Source organism: Triturus cristatus, chromosome 8 (assembly GCF_964204655.1).
Source record: "Triturus cristatus chromosome 8, aTriCri1.1, whole genome shotgun sequence".
NCBI classification, from domain to species: domain Eukaryota; kingdom Metazoa; phylum Chordata; class Amphibia; order Caudata; family Salamandridae; genus Triturus; species Triturus cristatus.
The window spans coordinates 1578785465-1578806850 of NC_140591.1; the positions used below are offsets into that span (position 1 = coordinate 1578785465).

Here is a 21386-nt window from a genome sequence, read left to right on the forward strand (position 1 = left end):
GATGGAACCCATTCTATGATCTCTGAGGTATGCATAAACAGCTTTATTGACATTCTTCCTAGCTTTCTCAAACTATGGACAGAATTGATTTGACCACTTCCATTTCTGTATTTGACATATATTAGAGAATACAAAGTTTGAGGCAAACGCAACATCAATTTTGCAAAGGTAGCCTTCATTAGCATTTCCAGCCCTACCTCAGTCAATGTGCCAAGGTCATTGCCACCATAGTACACAATCATTAGGGCGGGGGTTGGAGATGCAAAAAGGTTCTAACCAAAGGCAGCAATTGATATCACTTTAGTCCTCTCTGTGCAATCCATTTAATGTCCACATTTTGTAAACCTAAGTTTTTGTCAGTACCTCTCTGGACAGCATAACGTTTGCACCAGAAAGCATAGCTGTGCCCTACCATCCACACGGTGAGCATCTTGAAGGGATGTCTGGAAGGAATGAAAATGTAATACATAATATTTTGCAAAAGTCAACCGCACCTGCTGTTTGCATTAGTAAGCTTGTGTGCTGAACTTGAAACTACAGTGAACTTGCGACCTGCCAGTACAGTTGCATAAACTGTTACTTTGAATACTGGCATCAAGTAGAATGGGAGAAGGGTTGAAACTTAACTGTGGACTTAAAATGTGAAATGGATACTTAAATATAAGTGAAAATATAGTAAATTTAGATTTTCTAAGACAGTTGTATGTGAAGAAGTAGTGTGTTGCTGAAAAACTATACCAGTATTATTAAAAACAGGTCTTTGAACTCCTGTGTAGATTTGTGGCTCTACTGCGGTGGATTCGCGACTCCAGAAAATTACAGAAGCAGTTTGGGCACTATTTGAAGACAGTTAGAAAGGGTTAATATGTCTAACCAATAGACATGTGTTTTACAATTTGAAATAATGATGGAAGCAATGCGATTTGATACTTACACTTATTTGAGTGCAAAAAGAGAGGGAAAGTTTGCCATTTCCGATATCGCTTTTCTGAGAGAGATGCATTATATTTCTTGTGTGGAAAATAAAATCTTTTAGGAGTTTCTGATATTTGGTATTCTGCAATACTACCTCAAACGTGAGTAACCAATTTGTAAGGTGTATTATATATTATTCAGCACTGCTTTATTGTTTCTAGTGATACAAATGTGATGTATGAAATATGTTATGAAATGTACAGCTATCTGTTGTACTTTGTATTATTGTATTAAAAAGAGTTTTGAAATAGTTTCTAGATTGTAACGTGGTAGAAGCATTAATGTTGGCTTTCTGGAATTATCCAGGCAGTACTCTTGTACTGAACTTTTCACTGCGACACAACTAGTCATGCATTCTCTCAGGCACTACCCACTACCCATCTATTTGTATGTTTCTTTGACATATGATGACACTATTAAAAGATACAGACACATGCATGCGTGCTTTCTGAAATATTGTGAGACTTTTAACAGATAGATTGAAAAGGTTGCTGCTTTATATTTGCTTAGGCTCAACACTCTCAGTAGTTGCGGAATAGTGAAGCTGTATTCCAAAAGTGAGGTATAAGACTTGTTGGCAGAGGGATTCGTTTTTAGTTTAGCTCGTATTGGTCTGTGGAGATGTGTACTTCAAGTATGTCGCATACTTTTATGTGTCTTTTTAAAATGGGAAGTGCACTCTTTCAAGTTTAAGGGACGTTTTAGGCTTATGACTGAAATATGTAGTCTCTAATGTGTTATGACTACATATGATAAAGGTATAAAACTCAGGTACACATGTATTTGTATGTTTCTTTTACATATACTGCCACTCGGAAAAGGCACAGACGCATGCATGTTATGTAATCCGTCAGACATCAACCATAGATTTGTGCAATGATCCAGGCACTACTATCCCACTGAAAGATTCAGTCAGGTACTACCCATGCTCTCATCTACTCACTTAGGTACTACTGATGCACTCATAGAATGTCCCAAGCATTACCCTTACATTCATGTTTTTCTCATGTACTTCTCATACAGTCATACAATCATCAAGTTACTACCACTGCAGTCATAGAAACACTCAGGCAGTGCCCGTGATCCTTTTTATTCTTTCAAGCACTACTCATACACTCTTGTCTTCAACAATGCATTAGCCTTGCACTCATGGTTTGTCTAAGGTATTTCCACTGCACTGTTCAAATCACCCATTCAGTACTGCAACTCTCATGCAGTCACCCAGGCAGTACTCTTGCTACTCATCCAGTCCTTCATTCACACAGGCGCTACCCATCTAGTCATCTATTCTCTCAAGCACTACCCACTACTGTATTTGTATGTTTCTTTCATATATGATGCGTCTTTTAAAAGATAGAGACACATGCATGCATGCTCTCTGGAATATGGTGAGACTTTTAACAGATATATTGAAAATGTGGCAGCTTTGTATTTGACGGCCCAACACTCTGAGTACTTCCTGAATAGTGAAGCTGCAGCCCAAAAGTGAGGTTTAAGACTTGTTGATAGAAGGATTAGTGATTAGGTTAGTTCGTATCAGTCTATGGAAATGCATACTTCAAATACGCAGCATAATTTTAGGTGTCTCTTTAAAATGGAAAGTGGCGTCTGTCAAGGTTAAGGGACTATGCAGTCTAATGACTCAAGTATGTGTCACCTTGCACATATCTTCTTACATGTGTTATTTCTATAGAGATGGTTGAGTTATAAAACACTGGTATATATGTATTTGTATGGTTCTTTTACATAAAATGGCACTAGGAAAAGGTACATACACATGCATGCTAGTTTTTTGGAATATAGTGAGAATTACATCTATATACTCAAGCACTAGGTGTGCACTGATGAAAAGAGGCTCATATCGCTCTTTGACTCATGAATTCACTTAGGCATTCTTATTCAGTTAAGCAATCAAGGAGGCACTACTTATACACAGTTTTAATCACTTAGACATTAACCATATATTAATAAAATCACCTAGACACTACTATTCCATTCAAACATTTACTCAGCCAGTATCTATGCTCTCATGTATTCACTGAAACACTACTGATACACTCATGCAAGGGTACAAGCATTAGTATGCGTGCACTCATGCATTATCTCAAGCTCTACCGATACACTCATGCAAAAAAACATGCTTTAGGCTTGTACTCATAGTTTCTCTCAGGTATTTTTCATACACTGATGAAATCACGAAATGAGCTGTGTGATTGATTTCATGCTCTTCTGTATATGGATTTCAGGGGTAGTTGAATCCCCAAATTCAGTTTTTTGGCGTCATATATGCTAAGAAAATGAGTACTCGTCTGTATTCTTTTCTTTTTATTTGAATTCATGTGCAGAGACAGAAGGACAGCCGACACGTGTTTTGCCCGAGGTGTCAAAATGCGGTCAAAATGCGGTCTGAGCTCACTCAGACCGCATTTTGACCCGAGAATCAATGCTTACTCTCGTACATTGCTGTTGGAATCTATATTCTACACTTTCCGAACACGATTAGCCTGCCTTGAGAAAGCGCTGGCTTGTCATCCCTCGGCCGCAACACGTGTCGGCTGTCAGGAATTTCTTATGTTTATGTTTGGATTATTGGAAGATGAAAGAATAGAAATTTAAAATGTATTTGTACTAAGTTACAGATGGGATCATAAATGTGAAGAGTGTTAATTTTCTTCCACCACTGAAATAGACACTGTGCAATTCAAATATTTGACGATACCTGATTGCACATCAGTGTCTTTTAACAAATTAGTAAAAACAACTAATCAAGATATGAAATGCTTTCATTGTAAATCAGAAATGGTGTCAACATTATATATAGAAAGATTTGGAAAATATGTTATTTTAATGCTACAACGTTGAAGAGCAAATGGAAGACAACTGGAAAACAAAATTAAAACATTTGTGGCAAGTCAAGTATCAATTTCAGGAAGAGCTTTTAAAGCAGTGGCTATTATTTTCCATTATAGACCTACTACAACATCTGGGCACTATGCTGTGTATTTAAAGTGTAATAAATGATGCCCATTTGGAATTTAAATGTAGATTGCCTTACGAAATACCAAATTTATATCTGCTATTTTTGATGCCAAAGTTATGAAAACATCATTCGGCATAATGGGAAGATGTGAACACGAATTAACAAGTTTATTTTTAATATTTTCAATGCAAAACATTTAGAAACATTATTCGGCCAATTGGAAAGATGTGAACAATTAGTTTATGGATTATAGTTTGTGTTAATTCATATTGCATTTGGAAAATTGGGTTTAGAAACAAGATGTAAATGAGAATGTAAAAAGAAATATTGATGGACAGAATGTAGAACAATGTCATAAATTCACCCCAGTACAGAGATCTGGGCCTAAATCCATCGTTTTTTTGCTCACCATGCTATTCCAGTTTGGACCCAGCCATATGCAAATCAGTCTTGACCCTGTGCCCAATGGGAACAGTCCAGCCCGAACAGCCAGGCCAGGTCCTCCCAGAACTGGAAACAAGCATCCTAGGACCATTTTTGGGGTTTCACCCCTCTTCAGCCAGGATAGCTTGATTCCAGTGGCATGGAGAGCATGGGACTCATGTCTGAGCATACCCGTCGCACTCGGGGTGACAAATGCAAAAAGAACAATTGATGGACAGAATGCAGAACAATGTCATACATTCACCCCAGTACATAGATCTGGGCCTAAATCCATTGTTTGTTTGCTCACCATGCCATTCCAGTTTGGACCGAGCCATATGCAAATCAGTCTTGACCCTGTGCTCAATGGGAACAGTACAGCCCGAACTGCCAGGCCAGGTCCTCTTCAGGTTTGCCATAAGTTGGCAGGGTAGGCCCAGATGTGGGTCCCTTGCTCACTTTGCCACTGGGTTCAAGCTAGCCTGGCTGAAGAGGCCTGTTAGCCTGAAACCTGTCCCAGCATGCTTGTTTCCGGTCCAGGGAAGACATGGATTGGCAGTTTTGGCTGGACTGTTCCGATGAGGCACAGGGTCAAGACTGATTTGCATATAGCTGTGTCTGAACTGGGGAGGCAAAGTGAGCTAAAGAATGATGATGGATTCAACCCAGATCTGTGAATGGGGATGAGTGTTTGAAAAGTTTCAGCACTCCGTCCATCATCTCCTTGTGTTTGATTTGTTCGCCTTAACTTGGCAGGGTATGCCCAGACGTGGGTCCCTTGCTCACTTTGCCACTGGGTTCAAGCTAGCCTGGCTGAAGGGGGCTGTTAGCCTGAAACCGATCCCAGGATGCTTGTTTCCAGTCCAGGGAAGACATGGCTTGGCAGTTCGGGCTGGACTGTTCCCATGAGGCACAGGGTCAAGACTGATTTGCATATAGCTGTGTCTGAACTGGGGTGGCAAAGTGAGCTAAATAATGATGATGGATTCAGCCCAGATCTGTGACTGGGGGTGAGTGTTTGAAAAGTTTCAGCACTCCGTCATCATCTCCTTGTGTTTGTAAATGAGAATGTACATTTTAGAAAATGTAGTTGAGAGAAATAAACGACTTAACGTAGTTGAAGAATGTAATTAAGAAGCTATATATAGGTAAACACATAGTTCAACAAGTTCTAAATAATGCTTGAAGTTAATTTGTTTTGTTTTTTTACAATCTTGTTGATTTTTTTTTTCCCTGCTGTTGTATGATGATACTACATTGAAATTACTGTCTATGGTGAAATTAAGTAGAATCCAAGCACAGCAAAAAAGGGAAAATGAAAATCGTATGTAAATGTAAAATTATGTTGTGTTCTTAAAAGTATATTATTATATTCAATAACAGTTTTTCTTCTTTTTTACAGAAGGTAATGGCAAAGTTTTGAAAAGATTTTAAATTCAGTTTACAACAAAACTACTGTAAAATAGTTCCACTGAGTTTTGCATCTACATTAGTAAAAAAGGTAAGAAGAAATAATGTAATATGCATGATAATGTGAAATAATATTTAGAGCCACTATTACTACACTCATCCATTCCTTTAAACACTACCCATGCACTCATCAATGCACTCAGACACTATTCTCAACTCATTCAATTTACCCAGGCACTACCGATATACTGGTACAAATACCCAGGCACTCCACATGCAGTCTTGCAATCATCCAGGCACTGCCGGTGCACTCATGCAATCACTCAGGTAGTAGCCATGCATTCCTCTAATCACCCTTGCACTGCCCATGCACTCATTCATACACCCAGGCATTACCTATGCGCTCTTCGAATCTCTCAGAGATTACCCCTGCATTCATGCAATCACCCCGACATTACCCATGCACTCCTTCAGTCACTCAGGCAGTACCCATGCACTTCTCAAATCACCCAGACATTACCCCTGCACTCATGCAATCACCCAGACATTACCCATACACTCCTTCTATCACCCAGCCACTACCCATGCACTGATATAATCACCCAGGAACTACCCTTGCACTCCTCTAATCACCCAGGCGCTACCCCAGCACTCATGCAATCACCCAAGCACTACGCTTGCACTCCTCCAATGACCTTAGCACTATCCATGCACTCCTCCAATCACCTAGCCAGCACCCATCCATTTATAAAATCACAAAGGCACTACCTATGCACTTCTCTAATCACACAGGCACTACCCCTGCACTCATGCAATCACCCAGCAATTTCCCATGTACTCCTGCAATCACCCAGCCAGTATCCATACACTTATAAAATCACCCATGCACTACGTATGCACTCATGCATACACCCAGACACTACCCTTGCACTCATGCAATAACCAAGGCACTACCCATTGACTCATACATGCACTCACGCACTTCTGATGCACTCATGCAATCATCCAAGCACTGCCCATGCAGTCTTCCAATCATCCAGGCACTACCCATGAACTCTTCCAATCTCCCAGACACTACCTCTGCGCTCATGCAATCCCCCAGGCATCACCCATGTACTCCTTCAGTCGCTCAGGCAGTACCCATCCACTCCTCTAATCATCCAGACATTACCCATGCAATCACCCAGGTATTACACATGCACTCCTTCAATCACTCAGGCAGTACCCATGCACTCCTCCAATCACCCACACATTACCCCTGCACTCATGCAATCACCCAGCCATTACCCATGCACTTATATAATCACCTATGCACTACCATTGGACTCCTCCAATCACCCAGGTACTACCCCTGCACTCATGCAATCACCCAGGCATTACCCATGCACTTATATAATCACCTATGCACTACCCTTGATCGCCTCCAATCACCCAGGAACTATCCATGCACTTCTCCAATCCTCTAGCCAGTACCCATGTACTTATAAAATCATCACCAAAACACTCCCTCTGCACTCCTCTAATCTCCCAGGCACTATCCTTGCACTTATAGAATTACCCAGGCATTACCCATGCACTCCTCCAATCACCTAGCTATTACCCATCCACATACAATCACCCAGGCACTCCATATGCACTCATGCAATCAACCAGCCACTACCCCTGCAGTTATGCAATCACCCAGGCACTACCTATGCACTCATGCAATAACCCAGGCCCTACCGACACACTCCTCCATTCACCCAAACACTACTCATGCAATCACCCAGGTACTCCCCATGAACTCATACATGCACTTGGGCACTTCTGCTGCACTCATGCAATCACCCAAGCACTTGCCATCATCCAGGCACTTCCCTTACACTCTTCAAATCACCCAGGCACTACCCCTGCACTCATGCAATCACCCAGGCATTATCCATGTAGTCCTTCAATCACTCAGGCATTACCTACATGCACTCAGGCACTTCTCCTGCACTCTTGAATTCACCCAAGCACTACCCTTGCAGTCTTCCAATCATCCAGGCTCTACCCTGTCTTTTCCAAAGGATATAGAGGGGCAAAATTCCTTTGTATTTGATTTCCTTTATTTCAACGATACCATAACATAGGCTCCAGCCAACACGTTTTGTTCAATAAAGATTGAACTTCATCAGGGCTGAAAGTGACAATATAAAAAACATAAATATACATATGTGCAAAAGTAAACATGACATGACAATACACATGACATAAGAGACATGTGGTATGACAAGAAACACAGCACAATTTAGTAACAATCCCTTAGACAACAGAAAAGAAAAACTGGCATGAGGAGACAAAAAGAACAGAAATAATCAAATGCACAGAAAAATTACGATCTTAGAAACATACTTACAATGTGCTAAACATAAATATTTACAACACCAGTACAAAAACACACATTACCCGTGATATTCATGTTAAAAGAGGCCTGTGTACATCAGAATCAATATTAAATTAGGGGTCAATAACTCTGTTGTGTCCCAGGCATGAACTATACACAAAATAAAAGGAGGAGGAGGAAATGGCCTTACTTCGACCTCCTCAGAGTAGACCTCATAACATGTGAAGAAGTAAGGATCAAGGAATAGCAGTGTGTCAGATAAGATATAAGGTGAAGCAAAGTACAATACTTTGTAAAAACTGCCCTCACCCACAACAAATTGTGGCATGCTTCATCATAGGGCTGCTGCGACACCTCGAGGCAGACCAATGCTAGCGGTGGTGCAATAGGGTGGGGAAGACAATACAAACCCACAAAAAAAGGGAAGGTTCCAAGAAAATAATAATGAGTGCAGATAATAAGTTTAAAACTAACCAAGGGATGTCCTCATAATGTTTTTATTCTCGGTATCTGTCTACCTAAGGATGGTGGTAAGGTAAGTGTATTTAAGCACCGATCACCTCTCCGTTCTGCATCAGGGTCAACATGTTTCAGCCAGAATCTGTTATTCCCCAGCTTTCGTCAGGACTATAGGATCCCAGTGCTAAATCCCTTTCTCTTAATATACGAATTGTATATCTAATTACTCTACCTATAAATTATAATTATGGTGGGTTCCGTACTTATACTCCTGTTAGGATCTGCAAGTGAAGAGAATAAAAAGACAAATGAAGAAAGTCCATGTAGGATCTCAAAAGTACGTGAACGTGATAAAAAGTGATAAAAACTCTATAAACTATATTTACTACCTTTATCTCATATAACTACCCATTTGATGTGTCGCGGTTTTCATAATTCTTATGTTATCACTGTTCGTGTGGAGGCTCTTTCCCCTATTGCATGTGAACTTCACTTTTGCAAACCATCAAAACCTTTAGTGCCTATTTATAGCAATATTGTGCAAGCACACCTATCAATATTATGTCAGGCAAGTTTATGCCTACAACGGAAACAAGCAAAAGACCTTTGCATAAAAACGATCGGGGTAAATGCCAGGACTTCAGGTATATCTTACAGAGTTTCCCTCAATTTGCCACCCGAACTGGCATGAGAGGAGAGTGCGGCCCCCTGTAGTCACACACTAATAGGGAAAATGTGATTATATATACTGAATTAGACAAAGACAAATCACCATGATATGTATTGTAATCTCCTACTTTGGTCTTATATACAAGCCCTTAGGAGAAAGGGATTTGACATGCCTTTCTGTTAATATGTGAGGCTATTGTCAATTCTTCTCAGCCATCTAAGCAAACAATGACCCCTCAATGGCATAGCAACTCCGCTGCCAAAGTTTAAAACCAGATCTCTTTCTGTCACTGCCCAGACTCCTCCTTACTTTGTCAAGGCCATAGGCCCTGAGGCCGTGTTCTACTGCCTGCATGGTGAGCCACTGCTGGAGTGAAGCCCCAACTGGACCCAGGGTTGCTTGATCAAGTGAGCAGGTGAGAGGCTGCCTCTCCCTCCAGTGCTGCTTGATGTCAGTCATTACCAATCTATCCACAGGATGGGCTGGCTGCTGCACCTGTGCCCCCCTACCAACCCTGCCCCACTGACCTGTCCGTGAATCAGGAGATCTCTGCTTTTATCTAGAGTGGACGAGCTCCGGCGATTCCAAGATGTGCTTGCCTCTCATCCAGATCAGCCTCAGGCACCAAACAATAAGGGGGCATAGCCCCTGGGGATGTTACTTACTGCCTGCAATGTGTTGTGAGCCTGGAGAATGGGAAACCCTGGGAAGCCTACATGCCCTCACTAGGATAACAGGTGAGTTCTGGGTTTTGACTGACGCAGCACTGATGTTTCCCAGGGCCCTCAAGGCCCAAACCTCCATTTTTCACTTGTCTGGGCTCATGCACAGAATATGGTGCCCCCTCCCTCTGAGCTAGACTGAAACCAAAAGAGGACTAACCTCCTCCAAGACACAAGATAGACTGAAACCAAAAGAGGACTAATCTCCTCCAAAACACAACACTGCTAATGTGCTAGTCATCTTTGATTGACTATAAATGGTAAGTTACTAGTGAATGATGGAGAGATGATTTAAGATAAAGGTAGGGAAGATAGTATTGTGGATGTGTTCAGAAGAAAGGGAGAAGTCAATAAGAAAAAGATAGTAAGAGACTTAATTCCAACAAATATTTTTTTAAAACACACAAAAAAGAGGTGTGAAAGCCTATCTTCCAATCCTATCTCTCCCTCCTCTCTTGTATGCCTCTCCTGTGGATGCCTATTCTCTCCCAGTGACACCCTCACCATCCTCATAATGGACAAAAAACTAGATCCCTCAGGCCTCCATGCCTTCACAATTAAATACCCTCCTAATCTATCAAAAAATGCTGCTAAAAAGCACAAACATCAGCTACTCAAAATCCACCCTGAAACCCTTCTCAGATATATATTTCTGCGCCAATAAGGGTAAACTAACGAATGACCTCATCTTCTATTTGAGATAACGTGCAAGATGGAGGAATGTCTTCTATTCCATGCCTCAAACTATCTGCCTCGCCTTCGCCCCTCTTCAATGCGAATGCTACCATATCCCTTTACTCTAATGGTATCATCCTAATTCAAGCTTCGAATGACACTTTGGCTACAATGGATAACATCTTCCCTATACTCAAGAAATCTGTGGTTAATAAGAGCCCACAGCCACCCTCAACTCACCATGATGTCACTGGTACATCCGAGGTGGATCAAACTTCTCCTAACCCTACCCTTACTGTAAGCGATCTCCACCCCATCCAGTCCCTTAACCTAGCAATACCAGAGTCCTCACCCCCAACACGGGTGTTGATTCAAATTGTTGGTTGTCCTACTTTATCACATACTCCCCCGGCCTCTATGCTGATACATTCTGTGTGTCTCACCGCTGTAACCTCTCCCACTTATCCATGCTCTCCAGTGGATCTACCTGTAAGATACATCCTAGGATACCATCAGCCCTTACTAATGAAAAGAAGTCTCCATCCCTGGAACCTATACCACCCAATTTGTTCAACCTCTTATCGCCCACATCCTGACCCTTGCCCAGTTGCTCTCCTACCCTCCCCCCAACCCCGGCTCTCTTCTCCACAAAGATTGGTCCTCCACAAGACCTCCCTGACTCACTTGCTAACCTTGACCGTAATAATGCTGCCTCTGCCAAACCAGTGCTCTCAAGAGGCCTCTCCCCCCTACCGGAACACTCACCACAACTCTTAACCAACTGTAACCACACTGACTGGCCCACACGCCTTGATGAGATCTCTACCTGACTGCGCCACCCTACGGACAAAATCCAAAATTTGACATCCATCACAAGTGAGCATCTACCCTTGCTCAAAAACAGTAGTACCCTAGGGACCCGGGTCAACTCCAAAACGTGCACTTATCTAGCCTGAAACCCACACACCTCTCACCTTAACTCAAAAACTTTACCCCTCCCAAATGCCTCCTCCCACTCCAGAAGACTAAAGGCTGATCTATCTAATGACGATATCCGCGTTCTACTCCTCTTATACCCCAATCCAACAGACACTAACAAGACCTTCCGGCGTAAAATCCAACCAATTCAAGTGAACCCCTCCAGAGAATCCACCACAATCTTAGAGGTATAAATAGTGATGACCTCAAGCATGTTAACATCCCTCGGACTCATCCTCACAGATACCTGGCTAAACCATACTTCCACTCTTGTGCTTGAGCTACTAGTCCCGCCCAGCCACAAAATAATTTGTCTAGACAGAACCATTAAACAGAGTGGGGGAATAGCTTGTATACATAGAAATACGCTCTTGATGTCTCAATCAGAAACCGTCAATTTGCCCTTCAGTGAATATCTCTGCATCAACATTTTAAGCAATAACAAACCCACCTGCAAACTACACACATTCTACCACCCCCCTGGAGACAATCTGTCCTTTATTTAACAACTCATGTAAATCATCACATCCAACGATGACCCCCTAGCGACCCAAATCTTTCTTGGAGACTTCAACCTTCACTGGTCTACACAACAAACAATGGTGAAACACTTGACCTTATTATATCTAAAAGGAACTTCATCACACTGGAATCCATTATCTCAAATGACAGGTCTGACCACTACAGCATCATCTTCCTTTTCAACCTGGAGGTGACCCCAAAGAGAGACCAACCCATGAAAACAAAGCAATAGAAAAGGAACCTCTTAAACAATAATTCTGTAGTCTTAGCCACCCGATGTAACAATGCCCTGACCCCCAAGCTGACATGAAAGATGTACATGACCTCACAGATTTCTATAACTCCTCTATCTTGAGCATCCTTGACGCTATTGCCCCTCTACAACAAGAAAATGCTTCTACCAAAATCTCCAAACCTTGTTTCAATGACAACCTAAACTCTGTACGTTGCTTTTTTAAGGTCATCCAAAAGAACTTGGAGATCCATACCTTCCACCGAATACCTAAACAATTTAGATAAGTTAGGAAAACCTACAAAAGAAAAATCAAAGAAGCAAAAACAGACTTCTTTAAAACTCAATTTAACAAAGTCAAAAACTGTCCCCAAAAACTTTTTCAAATTGTTAAGCAACAATCGCTCGATGCATCTAACCGGCTCGTTCATGGTGACAGCATTCCCACATGCGAGGAATTAGCTGCTTTCTTCGTGGAGCATCGAGTTGGACCTACAACCAAAGAGGGCTTTTCTTCCAAAAACAAGTATAGCTTCTCCACTCGCCTCTCTGGGCCATGATCGGTTCGGTCCCCCTGGAGATGTCCGTAAGAACAATGCGTCTTGGCAAACCTTCACTCCACTCAGCGAAGAGTGACATCTACAACATCCTTCTAGGGATCAACCCATCTAATCACTTCAGCAACCCACTATCACCTCAAATCTTCAAAGAAATAAAAACAACCCTTCTCTCCCTATGGTCAAAGATTGCTAATGGTTCACTATCGCAAGGCTCTATCCCTGACTGCCTAAAAATAGCACAGGTAACCACCATTCTAAAAAAATCGAATACAGACAGCTCTGATCTAAACAACTTCTGCCCTATTTCCAACATTCCCACTCTGGCAAAACTCCAAGCAAAGTACATGCAGATTCAACTCTGCACACACATTGAGGAATTCCAACTCTTGGATCAACATTAATTTGGTTTTCGTCGAGGTCACAGCAATGAATCTTCTCTCAATTACATTATGGATGACATCTTAAAAATACTAGACCAAAATTAAGCATGCCTCCTGATTCCACTTGACTTATGCTCAGGCTTCGACACTGTTAAACACAACAGCTTATTTTCAATTCTGGAACAAAGGATGGGTCTATCAGGGACTGTACTGCAATAGTTTACTTCATTCCTCCACAACAGATCCCAAAGAGTCCAGGTGAATCAATCCCTCTCTCAGCCCTCCGCTGTCAATATGCGGGTTCCACAGGGGTCTGACCTTTCACCCATACTCTTCAGCTATTCATGTACCAATTGCAAATGCACTGAATTCTACAAATATCCTTTGTCACATGTATTCAGATGACACACAACTATACCTGAAACTCTCCCCACCAGAAGACTTCATTTCACTCAACTCTACCTTGCTGAACACTCAACATTGGCTCACAAATAACCACCTCAGGCTCAACGCCTCCAAAAGGGAATTACTCCTCCTAACCACGCTCCTAAGATTGACCTCTTATTTAAACAGCTAACAGCCTTCAACTGTTCTCCTCACATTATTGAATCCACTAAATCCCTTGGAAACACACTAGACAAACACTTGAATATGCACAATCATATAAGCAATGCCACAAAGGAAGCTAAATACCAGATGAGTATAAAAAGGAAACTCAAACCTTTCCTCCCACAGGACGACTTCAAGATGGCAGTCCAAGCTCTTGTATTACCAAGACTAGATTACAGAAGCTCCACTCTTTGTGGCCCACCTAAATACAATTTGGCTCCGCTAAGGGCCTCCCTTAATGCCATGGGCAGTTTTATAACCAGTACAATAAGAAATGATCACTTATCCCCAACACTAAAACCTTAAACTTGTTGCTGAAGAAAGAATACAGCTAAAGATTGCTTGCATGACTCATAAAGCCCTAAATCTCAAGACCCCCATATATCTGGCTAGAGTTATCGGGGGGAAGCCGATCCTCATGAACTGCAAGTTCACTGCTACTGAGACCACAGATTTTCCACAAAAAGAGAACGAGTTACAGAGCCATCTTGGGCATCGCTTCGAAGATATAGAACTCTCTGCCACCGGGTGTCTGCCAAATCTCATCTACCTCTTCATCCCAAAAAGAAGTGAAAACAATACAAATGAACAAGTTTCCGCTCTATGTTACTTTAGGTCCTATTGTTTACTTACCTCCCTCTATCCCGATGCCCTGATTGACATCTACATTGATGTGCAACCATGAAATCCAGTTTTACCTTGCTACTCTCATATATGTAACAAATGTATTTTCTCACAACTGTATAGTACCTACCCTATAATGTGAAGTGCTCTGATACCATTTAGGGTCTTGTTCGCACTATACAAACTTTAAAAATAAAATAAATAAATACTGTGCCAGACCATTTGCATTTTTAGTTGCATTGAGCCCCTTTTGCAGAAAATGCCAAATATGACCAAAAGAGCTAAAGTTTGTTCCAGCCTGAATTGAGATGCATGGCTAGCTGATCCTTTAGCTTGTAAAATCTTAGCAGCATCGGCAAAAAAGAAGAAAGAGAACAATGACTGGCCTCAGCATGATGATTTATATGTGTGTGAAGGAGGTGTCACCATGCATGTACAGATAGGAGTCCTGGCAGGATGTTGGCCTCTTTATGTGTCCTAAGAATACAAGATGGCAGACATCCATCTTGGAGTGTTAAAGTAATGAATAATAGAGAGTGAAAGAAGGTACATTGTAGCAGAAAGAGTAAAACAGTAGCATAATGGAGAATGGGGTGTGGTGGGGGAGCAATGGTGGAATGAGCAATAGAAGGAGCTACTCAATGATGCACTCTGGGGAGCAATTGTGGAGCAGAAAGGCTGACTAACAAACACTGAAAAGGGAGGGGTGGGAGAGCACTGAAGGTGCTGGGGGATATCAAACTGTTTTTAAAAAGCTAAAAAGATTATCTGGATAGGGAATTTTGTGGTAAGGGTTGGACAAGCTGGAGAGGGAGGGGCAACATGGAGATGGCGTGAGGTGGGGATGTGAGAGAGGAAGAAGCATAGAGCAGGTCAGTATGTGCACTCCCATGGAGTTCTAAAAGAAAAATAAAAGGAAAAAGAAATTGGTCCTAAATGGAGGCAGTAGAAGCTTAAAAATCACCCAATCAGAAACACTGTAAGACAATAATGCGCCAGAGGAAGAACAAACACAAGAAGAGGAAAACAATTGAATAACAAGTATTCAATTGAAATAGACAAGAAGGCAAACCAACCATTTTCAGTGCACTGACTCACAGTCCGCTCTACTTATTGATATAGTAGACAGTCAGCCTTCCATCAACAGAGAGGTAGGGTTGCTTTCAACAAGGCCCACTAAGGTGTTTTGAATAAATTTTTTTAAACAAATTTCCATGGCTTTGGTACCACAGGAGTACTGAATATTAAAGTAATATATGTTATGTGAATCACAGCCGACCTTATCAGATCCCTTATGATCACTGATTCTTTCTTTCAAAAGTGGCTCCAAATGTTCAGCAGGGCCTTCACTGTATATTCAGACATTTGTTTTCTTCCACTTTACATCTTTCAGAGTATTATAAATGTGATTGAATGAAATAACATAAACTAATGTGCTCTCTTCTATCATCTAGGTTTGTGCAGTGTTCTGGTGACGGCTCTTAATCCAGAGATCATCATGTTACCCTTCAACTACACTGGATTCACCCCTTCGTCATTCATCCTGCTCGGCTTCCCAGGCCTAGAAGCTCTTCAGATTTGGTTTGCTCCCCCATTGGTGGTCATGTATATGGTCACTCTCCTGGGAAACTCCACTCTCCTCTTAGCCATTAAAACAGTTGAGACTCTTCATAAACCCATGTACCTATTAATTTCCTTGCTTTCGTGCTCTGATTTGGTGTTATCCTCTTGTAACCTTCCACAAATGCTGGCCATCCTCTTGTTCAGTGCTGGAGAAATCTCTTTCAGTGCCTGCTTCCTCCAGATGTTCCTCATACATGTATTTTCTGGTGTGGAATTTGGCATTCTTACAGTTATGGCTTTTGACCGCTTTGTTGCTGTGTGCATCCCTCTCAGATACACCGCACTCTTGCCAAATTCAACCATTGTGAAGATGGCCATAGTGTGCCTTGTCAGACCTGTACTTGTAGTTATTCCATCGTTGCTGCTTGCAATGAGACTGACCTTCTGTTCAAGGTATGTTCCCCATTCATTTTGTGAACACATAGCAGTAGCAAAGCTTTCTTGCAATGACATCACTCTAAATAGTGCATATGGTCTGGCTATCACCCTATCAGTCGGCTGTGTGGACCTTCCCTGTATTGCACTGTCCTATTTCCAGATTCTCAGGACTGTGCTACGCTTTCCCAAGAGGGCAGACCGTGTCAAAGCCTTCAGCACCTGCACCGCCCATGTCAGTGTCATGTCACTCTTCTACATACCCCTGACCTTCTCTCTTGCCATGCACAGATCCCTGAATGCTGGCATTCCCCTTTATGTTCACATCATTGTGGTAAATTGCTACCTTCTCCTCCCGCCCGTGGCCAATCCATTGATTTATGGGATGAGCATGAAGGAAATACAAATGGGCATGCTGAAAACATTTCAAATGGGGAAGGACATGCTCCAATTCACCTGACTGGAACTTGATGGAACTGATGTTTGAGGGGGGCTGTTACAGTCACTTTGCAATATTGGGAAACAAATTGGGTGAATATATTTGGGACATTTTGCTGCCTGTGTTTTATGGGATGGAAAAGAAGAACTTCATTTATGCAAAGGCAAACACAGAGGAAGTGAATGCTAATTTTTAAGAAGCTCATACATTGCCTACTAGTCATATACACTTTTTAAATGTACTATTTATTTAATACAACTGTAAAATAAAGAAATAGAAGTTCAATTTACTCAAGGCAATATCTATTTCATAATGAATACACACTATGGGATCTGAACTTTATTCATTCTTAAAAGCTAGTTTACAAGAATGATGGTGATATATGGTGAAAAACTAACATTAGAAGTTGGTGGGAGGCCCTTTCAGGAAAGAGATGGAGGGTAAGAGGATGGGAGCAAGAGGCTTAAACTATAACAAAGAGATTATTGATAAAAAATAATAGGTAATTAGCCCACTTGTGGGTGAAACAAGGATGTTGACTCTGTTGCTTAACCATACTTTTCAAAGACAACTTGTTTGGTTGTACCTGTGGTATCTTCTTCCTCTGACTGTTCCTGGAGAAGATACTAGAAGATTAGAATCCTGGTACCACCGGCTTTATGTCAGGTAAGCTCTGTGGTGACAATTGGTGCAGACAGTGGCTGAGGTGTACACAATAACGTTTCTTCTCATACTTACACCTCTCTGTATCTTGTGTTGGAGGCGCCTACTAATATCTATAGTGGCGACAAAGGATGGTCGACTGTGTCTGTAGACCTCAACATGCTCTGGAAAGGAATGTCTAGTCTGAGTATTGCTTCAGAAGATTTCTGGAGGTCATCACATACCTAGACATAAAGGCAAATGCTGGAGATTATAGTAGACATCTGACTAAAGTTTTAAGTCAGGAGTCAGACCGATCTCTGGCTATTATATCATACTGATCAGCACTCACCATCCATTACAAGCAATGTACGTCAATTACACATTATTTCATTTGACAGAGCACAGAACGTACTGGGTGTGAGCGCATTTGTTTTAATAGAAAGCTGAAAAATAAAACAAAATACAACAATATTCACCAGCTCAGCCTTGGAGTGTGTGCAGGGTGGCAAACATTGTGCACCCGATCTCGTTTAGTACTTCAAGCACCATTCAACTAACTATAACCTAAAAGAATCCAAAGATGCCCACCTAGGTCTGAAGTCTGGTTAAACCCTGGACGAACTTCATGTAGCCATGCTACGCGAGGCTATATGGAATAGCACAAAAACTCGGAGTTGCTTGTTTCCGCATGTTCGCGTGTGCTCGCCTATGCTCGCGAGATGTTTTTAATGTTCGGCAACACAGATGACGTGTTCGGGGGAAATTTTACGTGAACTTTACCACACCGTCGCCAATGGGCGCAGCCATCTTGTTTTTTTCATTTTTTGCATGGTTCTAGGGCCTGCTTTTCAATCCCTCTCCAATTTTTTCAATCCTTTGTTTTTTACACTGTTTTTCTGATCTTTTTATATTTATTATATATCCCTCTCTGTCCCTAAGTGTATATTTAGCATTTTATTTCTACTTTTACTGCATTTTTTAAACTTTTCTACTGTTTTATATTACTTCCTACTTTACTCTTCTACTTCTTCCCCTGACTTTATTTTTTACTGCTAAATTTTCTTTTCCGCCCCCTGCCCACCCCAGAACCATGGCTAAGGGTACCGGCAGCTCCAAGGGCAAGGCGCCTGCCCCCAAGAAGAGCCGCCTTCCTTGCGGCATACTGCGCCCAGAAGAGGTGGAGGCCCTTGTTTTTTTTGTGCAACGCCACCTCCCTTGACCTTGGCAGCAGGCAGCAGGCCTGGCTCTGGGTACGCTACCCAGGAGCATCACTGCTGGTGGGCGAGGGTATACCGGGTAGTGTTTTGCTACTCATAATGAGCTGACCCACTGGTGGTCAGACATCTTGGACCAAGAGCCGGACCTGCTGGACCTGCTAGGTGTTGAGGTCATGGGGCTTGGTCAGTAGCTAATACTAGGGGTATTGTGTGTTCTCTAGACTGTGTTACTGTTATTGCGAATATAATTTTTTTTCTGAATAGCAAGAATGCTGCTGCTTACATTGCAGGTAAATTACATTTAAAAATCTTCTGTGATGTTATTCTTCCAGACACAGGTGCTCAGTGTTACTAATCTTACTTGTTTGCAACTTTGCACTTGCTCGGGCTGATTATGCAAGAGTTTACTTTAGATAACTTAAGTTAGGTAATGCTAGAGAGACTCTAGTCCTTCCTTTCTCCTCCTGTCACTAAGATAGTGGTGGATTGATAGGTAGTTTAGTTACTTACTTACTTAGTATTAGTTGGTAATTTTTAGGCGGTCTGTGTGACGCATCCTCTGTCACATCACGTGCTGCTGAGTGCTGTTTACTCCAGTCCTTAGTAGAACCTTTTGTAGTTTGTTAGTGAGTGAGTATTAGGCTTAGCAGAACATCAGCAGTAACCAACCAACAATTTGGTGTATGCAAAATGTATGCATGCGTCCTCCATCTATGCATTTTTTGAGGACTGAAATAAATGGAAATGCAGACTTAGTGAACAAATGGCCCATCTGGAATAGGTGGGCTATGTTAGGTGGTATGCAGGCTTAGGATTCTGTAATCAGATTGGAACACTGGATTAGTGTTCATAAATAATAACTAACCCTAGGCGTTAAATTTTGTTCCGCTCGTGGAATTTGCAAAATGTTGACATTTTCGTGTTCCGCGGAGAACGCGGAAATGTCGACTTCCGCGATCCGCTGCGTAACGTAAGTAATTTCATGTTCGCACTTTAAAAATGCATTCTCACGTGCGCGGTAGCGACTTACCGGGATCCCTGCTTTTGCCAACGAGTTTTCCTATCCGTTCGCGTGCGCCACGAGATGTTGGTAGCCGGTTGCGCTATCCCGCGAGAGTTTGCGATCGCGAACACCTCATTCGCCACACCATCGTGACCGCGAGAGAGAGTGTGCGATCGCGAACACGTCATTTGGATGCGTCATCGGACATCCGGCGGAAGTTTGGTGAAGCTCGTGATCCCGAACACTAAAAATGTTCAATCTGGAGAAGAATAATATCTCAAGCAGCATAAAACCTTCTGTAAATGATGATTTGGATAAAAAAACTCCTCAGATTGACATTTGGCTGTCCTTCTTTGTGCAAGGAGTCCTTTTTAAAAAATCCCTTTTTTGGGGGAGAAGGAGAAAGTGCCACAGAGTCTCCAACTTCATGTTCCTGTCCAGCAGGCTACTCCCAGTGTTTTGTCCATCTCCTGTTCATTCTTCCTTTGGATGTTGAGCTGGAAGGATCACTCTTTGTATCTGCTGCATCATTATCATTGGATTTGAGGACTTTTGGATTTGAGATTTTACAAGTAAGTTGGTGTTATTGTTTGTTTGATTGGGGGCATTGCAGTTGCTGCAACTAAAATGTTGGTACTTATCATTATGTATTTTTTAAATTGTTGTGTGTAGTCAGTAGGCTGGAGCTAGTCATGGGTGGGTGAATGATGAAGCAACTGTTCTTTTGGTGTGTGTTGAATGTATTTCAAACATCATTTAGAGCATGGATGGCATTGGATTGAATTGCAAAGTGTGTATTTTTGGGGGTATTTCTGTTCTTTTAGGGTGTGGGTTAAATAAATGCCTTTGTTGTGTGTGGTGTGTTGTGTACATTGCAGACCTTGTTTAGCCCTGTGGATTTTCGTTTTTGCATTGTATTGCATTAAAGGCAAAGCAGTGTGGTTTAGCATGCATCCTTTGCCTGGCTATTATAGGCCTTTTGTCAGTACATTGTTTTTCAGGCCTCCTGCTTGTTGCTTGTGATTTGTGAGTATCCATGTGGCTGGTGGCCATTTCTGGTGGGAGTTATAAGTGTGCTGCTTTTGCCATATAGGTCTGCATGTGTTTCCTTTTTGGCCTAGGCTTCTTGCTGTTGTGAGCCTAGCCATGAGGCTGGCAGCATTTTGAAGCCAGGCCGTGTGCTTTTTGCAATAGGCCTGCATTGTCTGTTTTCAGTTTCTTGTAGTTGTGTGGGCCTGGCCATGTGGCTGGTGGCCATTTTGAAGCCAGGTAGTGTGTTTTTGCTATAGGCCTGCAAGCTTGTGGCCTAGTTTTCCAACAGGCCTTTTATCCAGTAGGCTCAGAGGTAGTCACAGGTGCATGAAACAACTGTTTCTGTGTGTTCTGTTAAATTTAAACATCATTTAGGGCATGGATGGCATTGGATTGAATTACAAAATGTGTATTTTTGGGGGTATTTCTGTTCTTTTTGTGTGTGTGTTAAATAAATGCCTTTGTTGT

At 41.9% G+C, this 21386-nt stretch overlaps 1 protein-coding gene across 1 annotated transcript in view; it reads left to right on the top strand.

The window, feature by feature from the left end:
- LOC146806229 (olfactory receptor 52J3-like) overlaps positions 1-17042 on the top strand; it is a 151750-nt gene extending 134708 nt beyond the window's left edge. The window contains exon 2 of the mRNA XM_085623909.1: positions 16039-17042. Coding sequence (XP_085480035.1) covers positions 16039-17042 — 1004 coding nt within the window. The remainder of the gene's footprint in view (positions 1-16038) is intronic.
- Positions 17043-21386: the final 4344 nt, after the last annotated feature.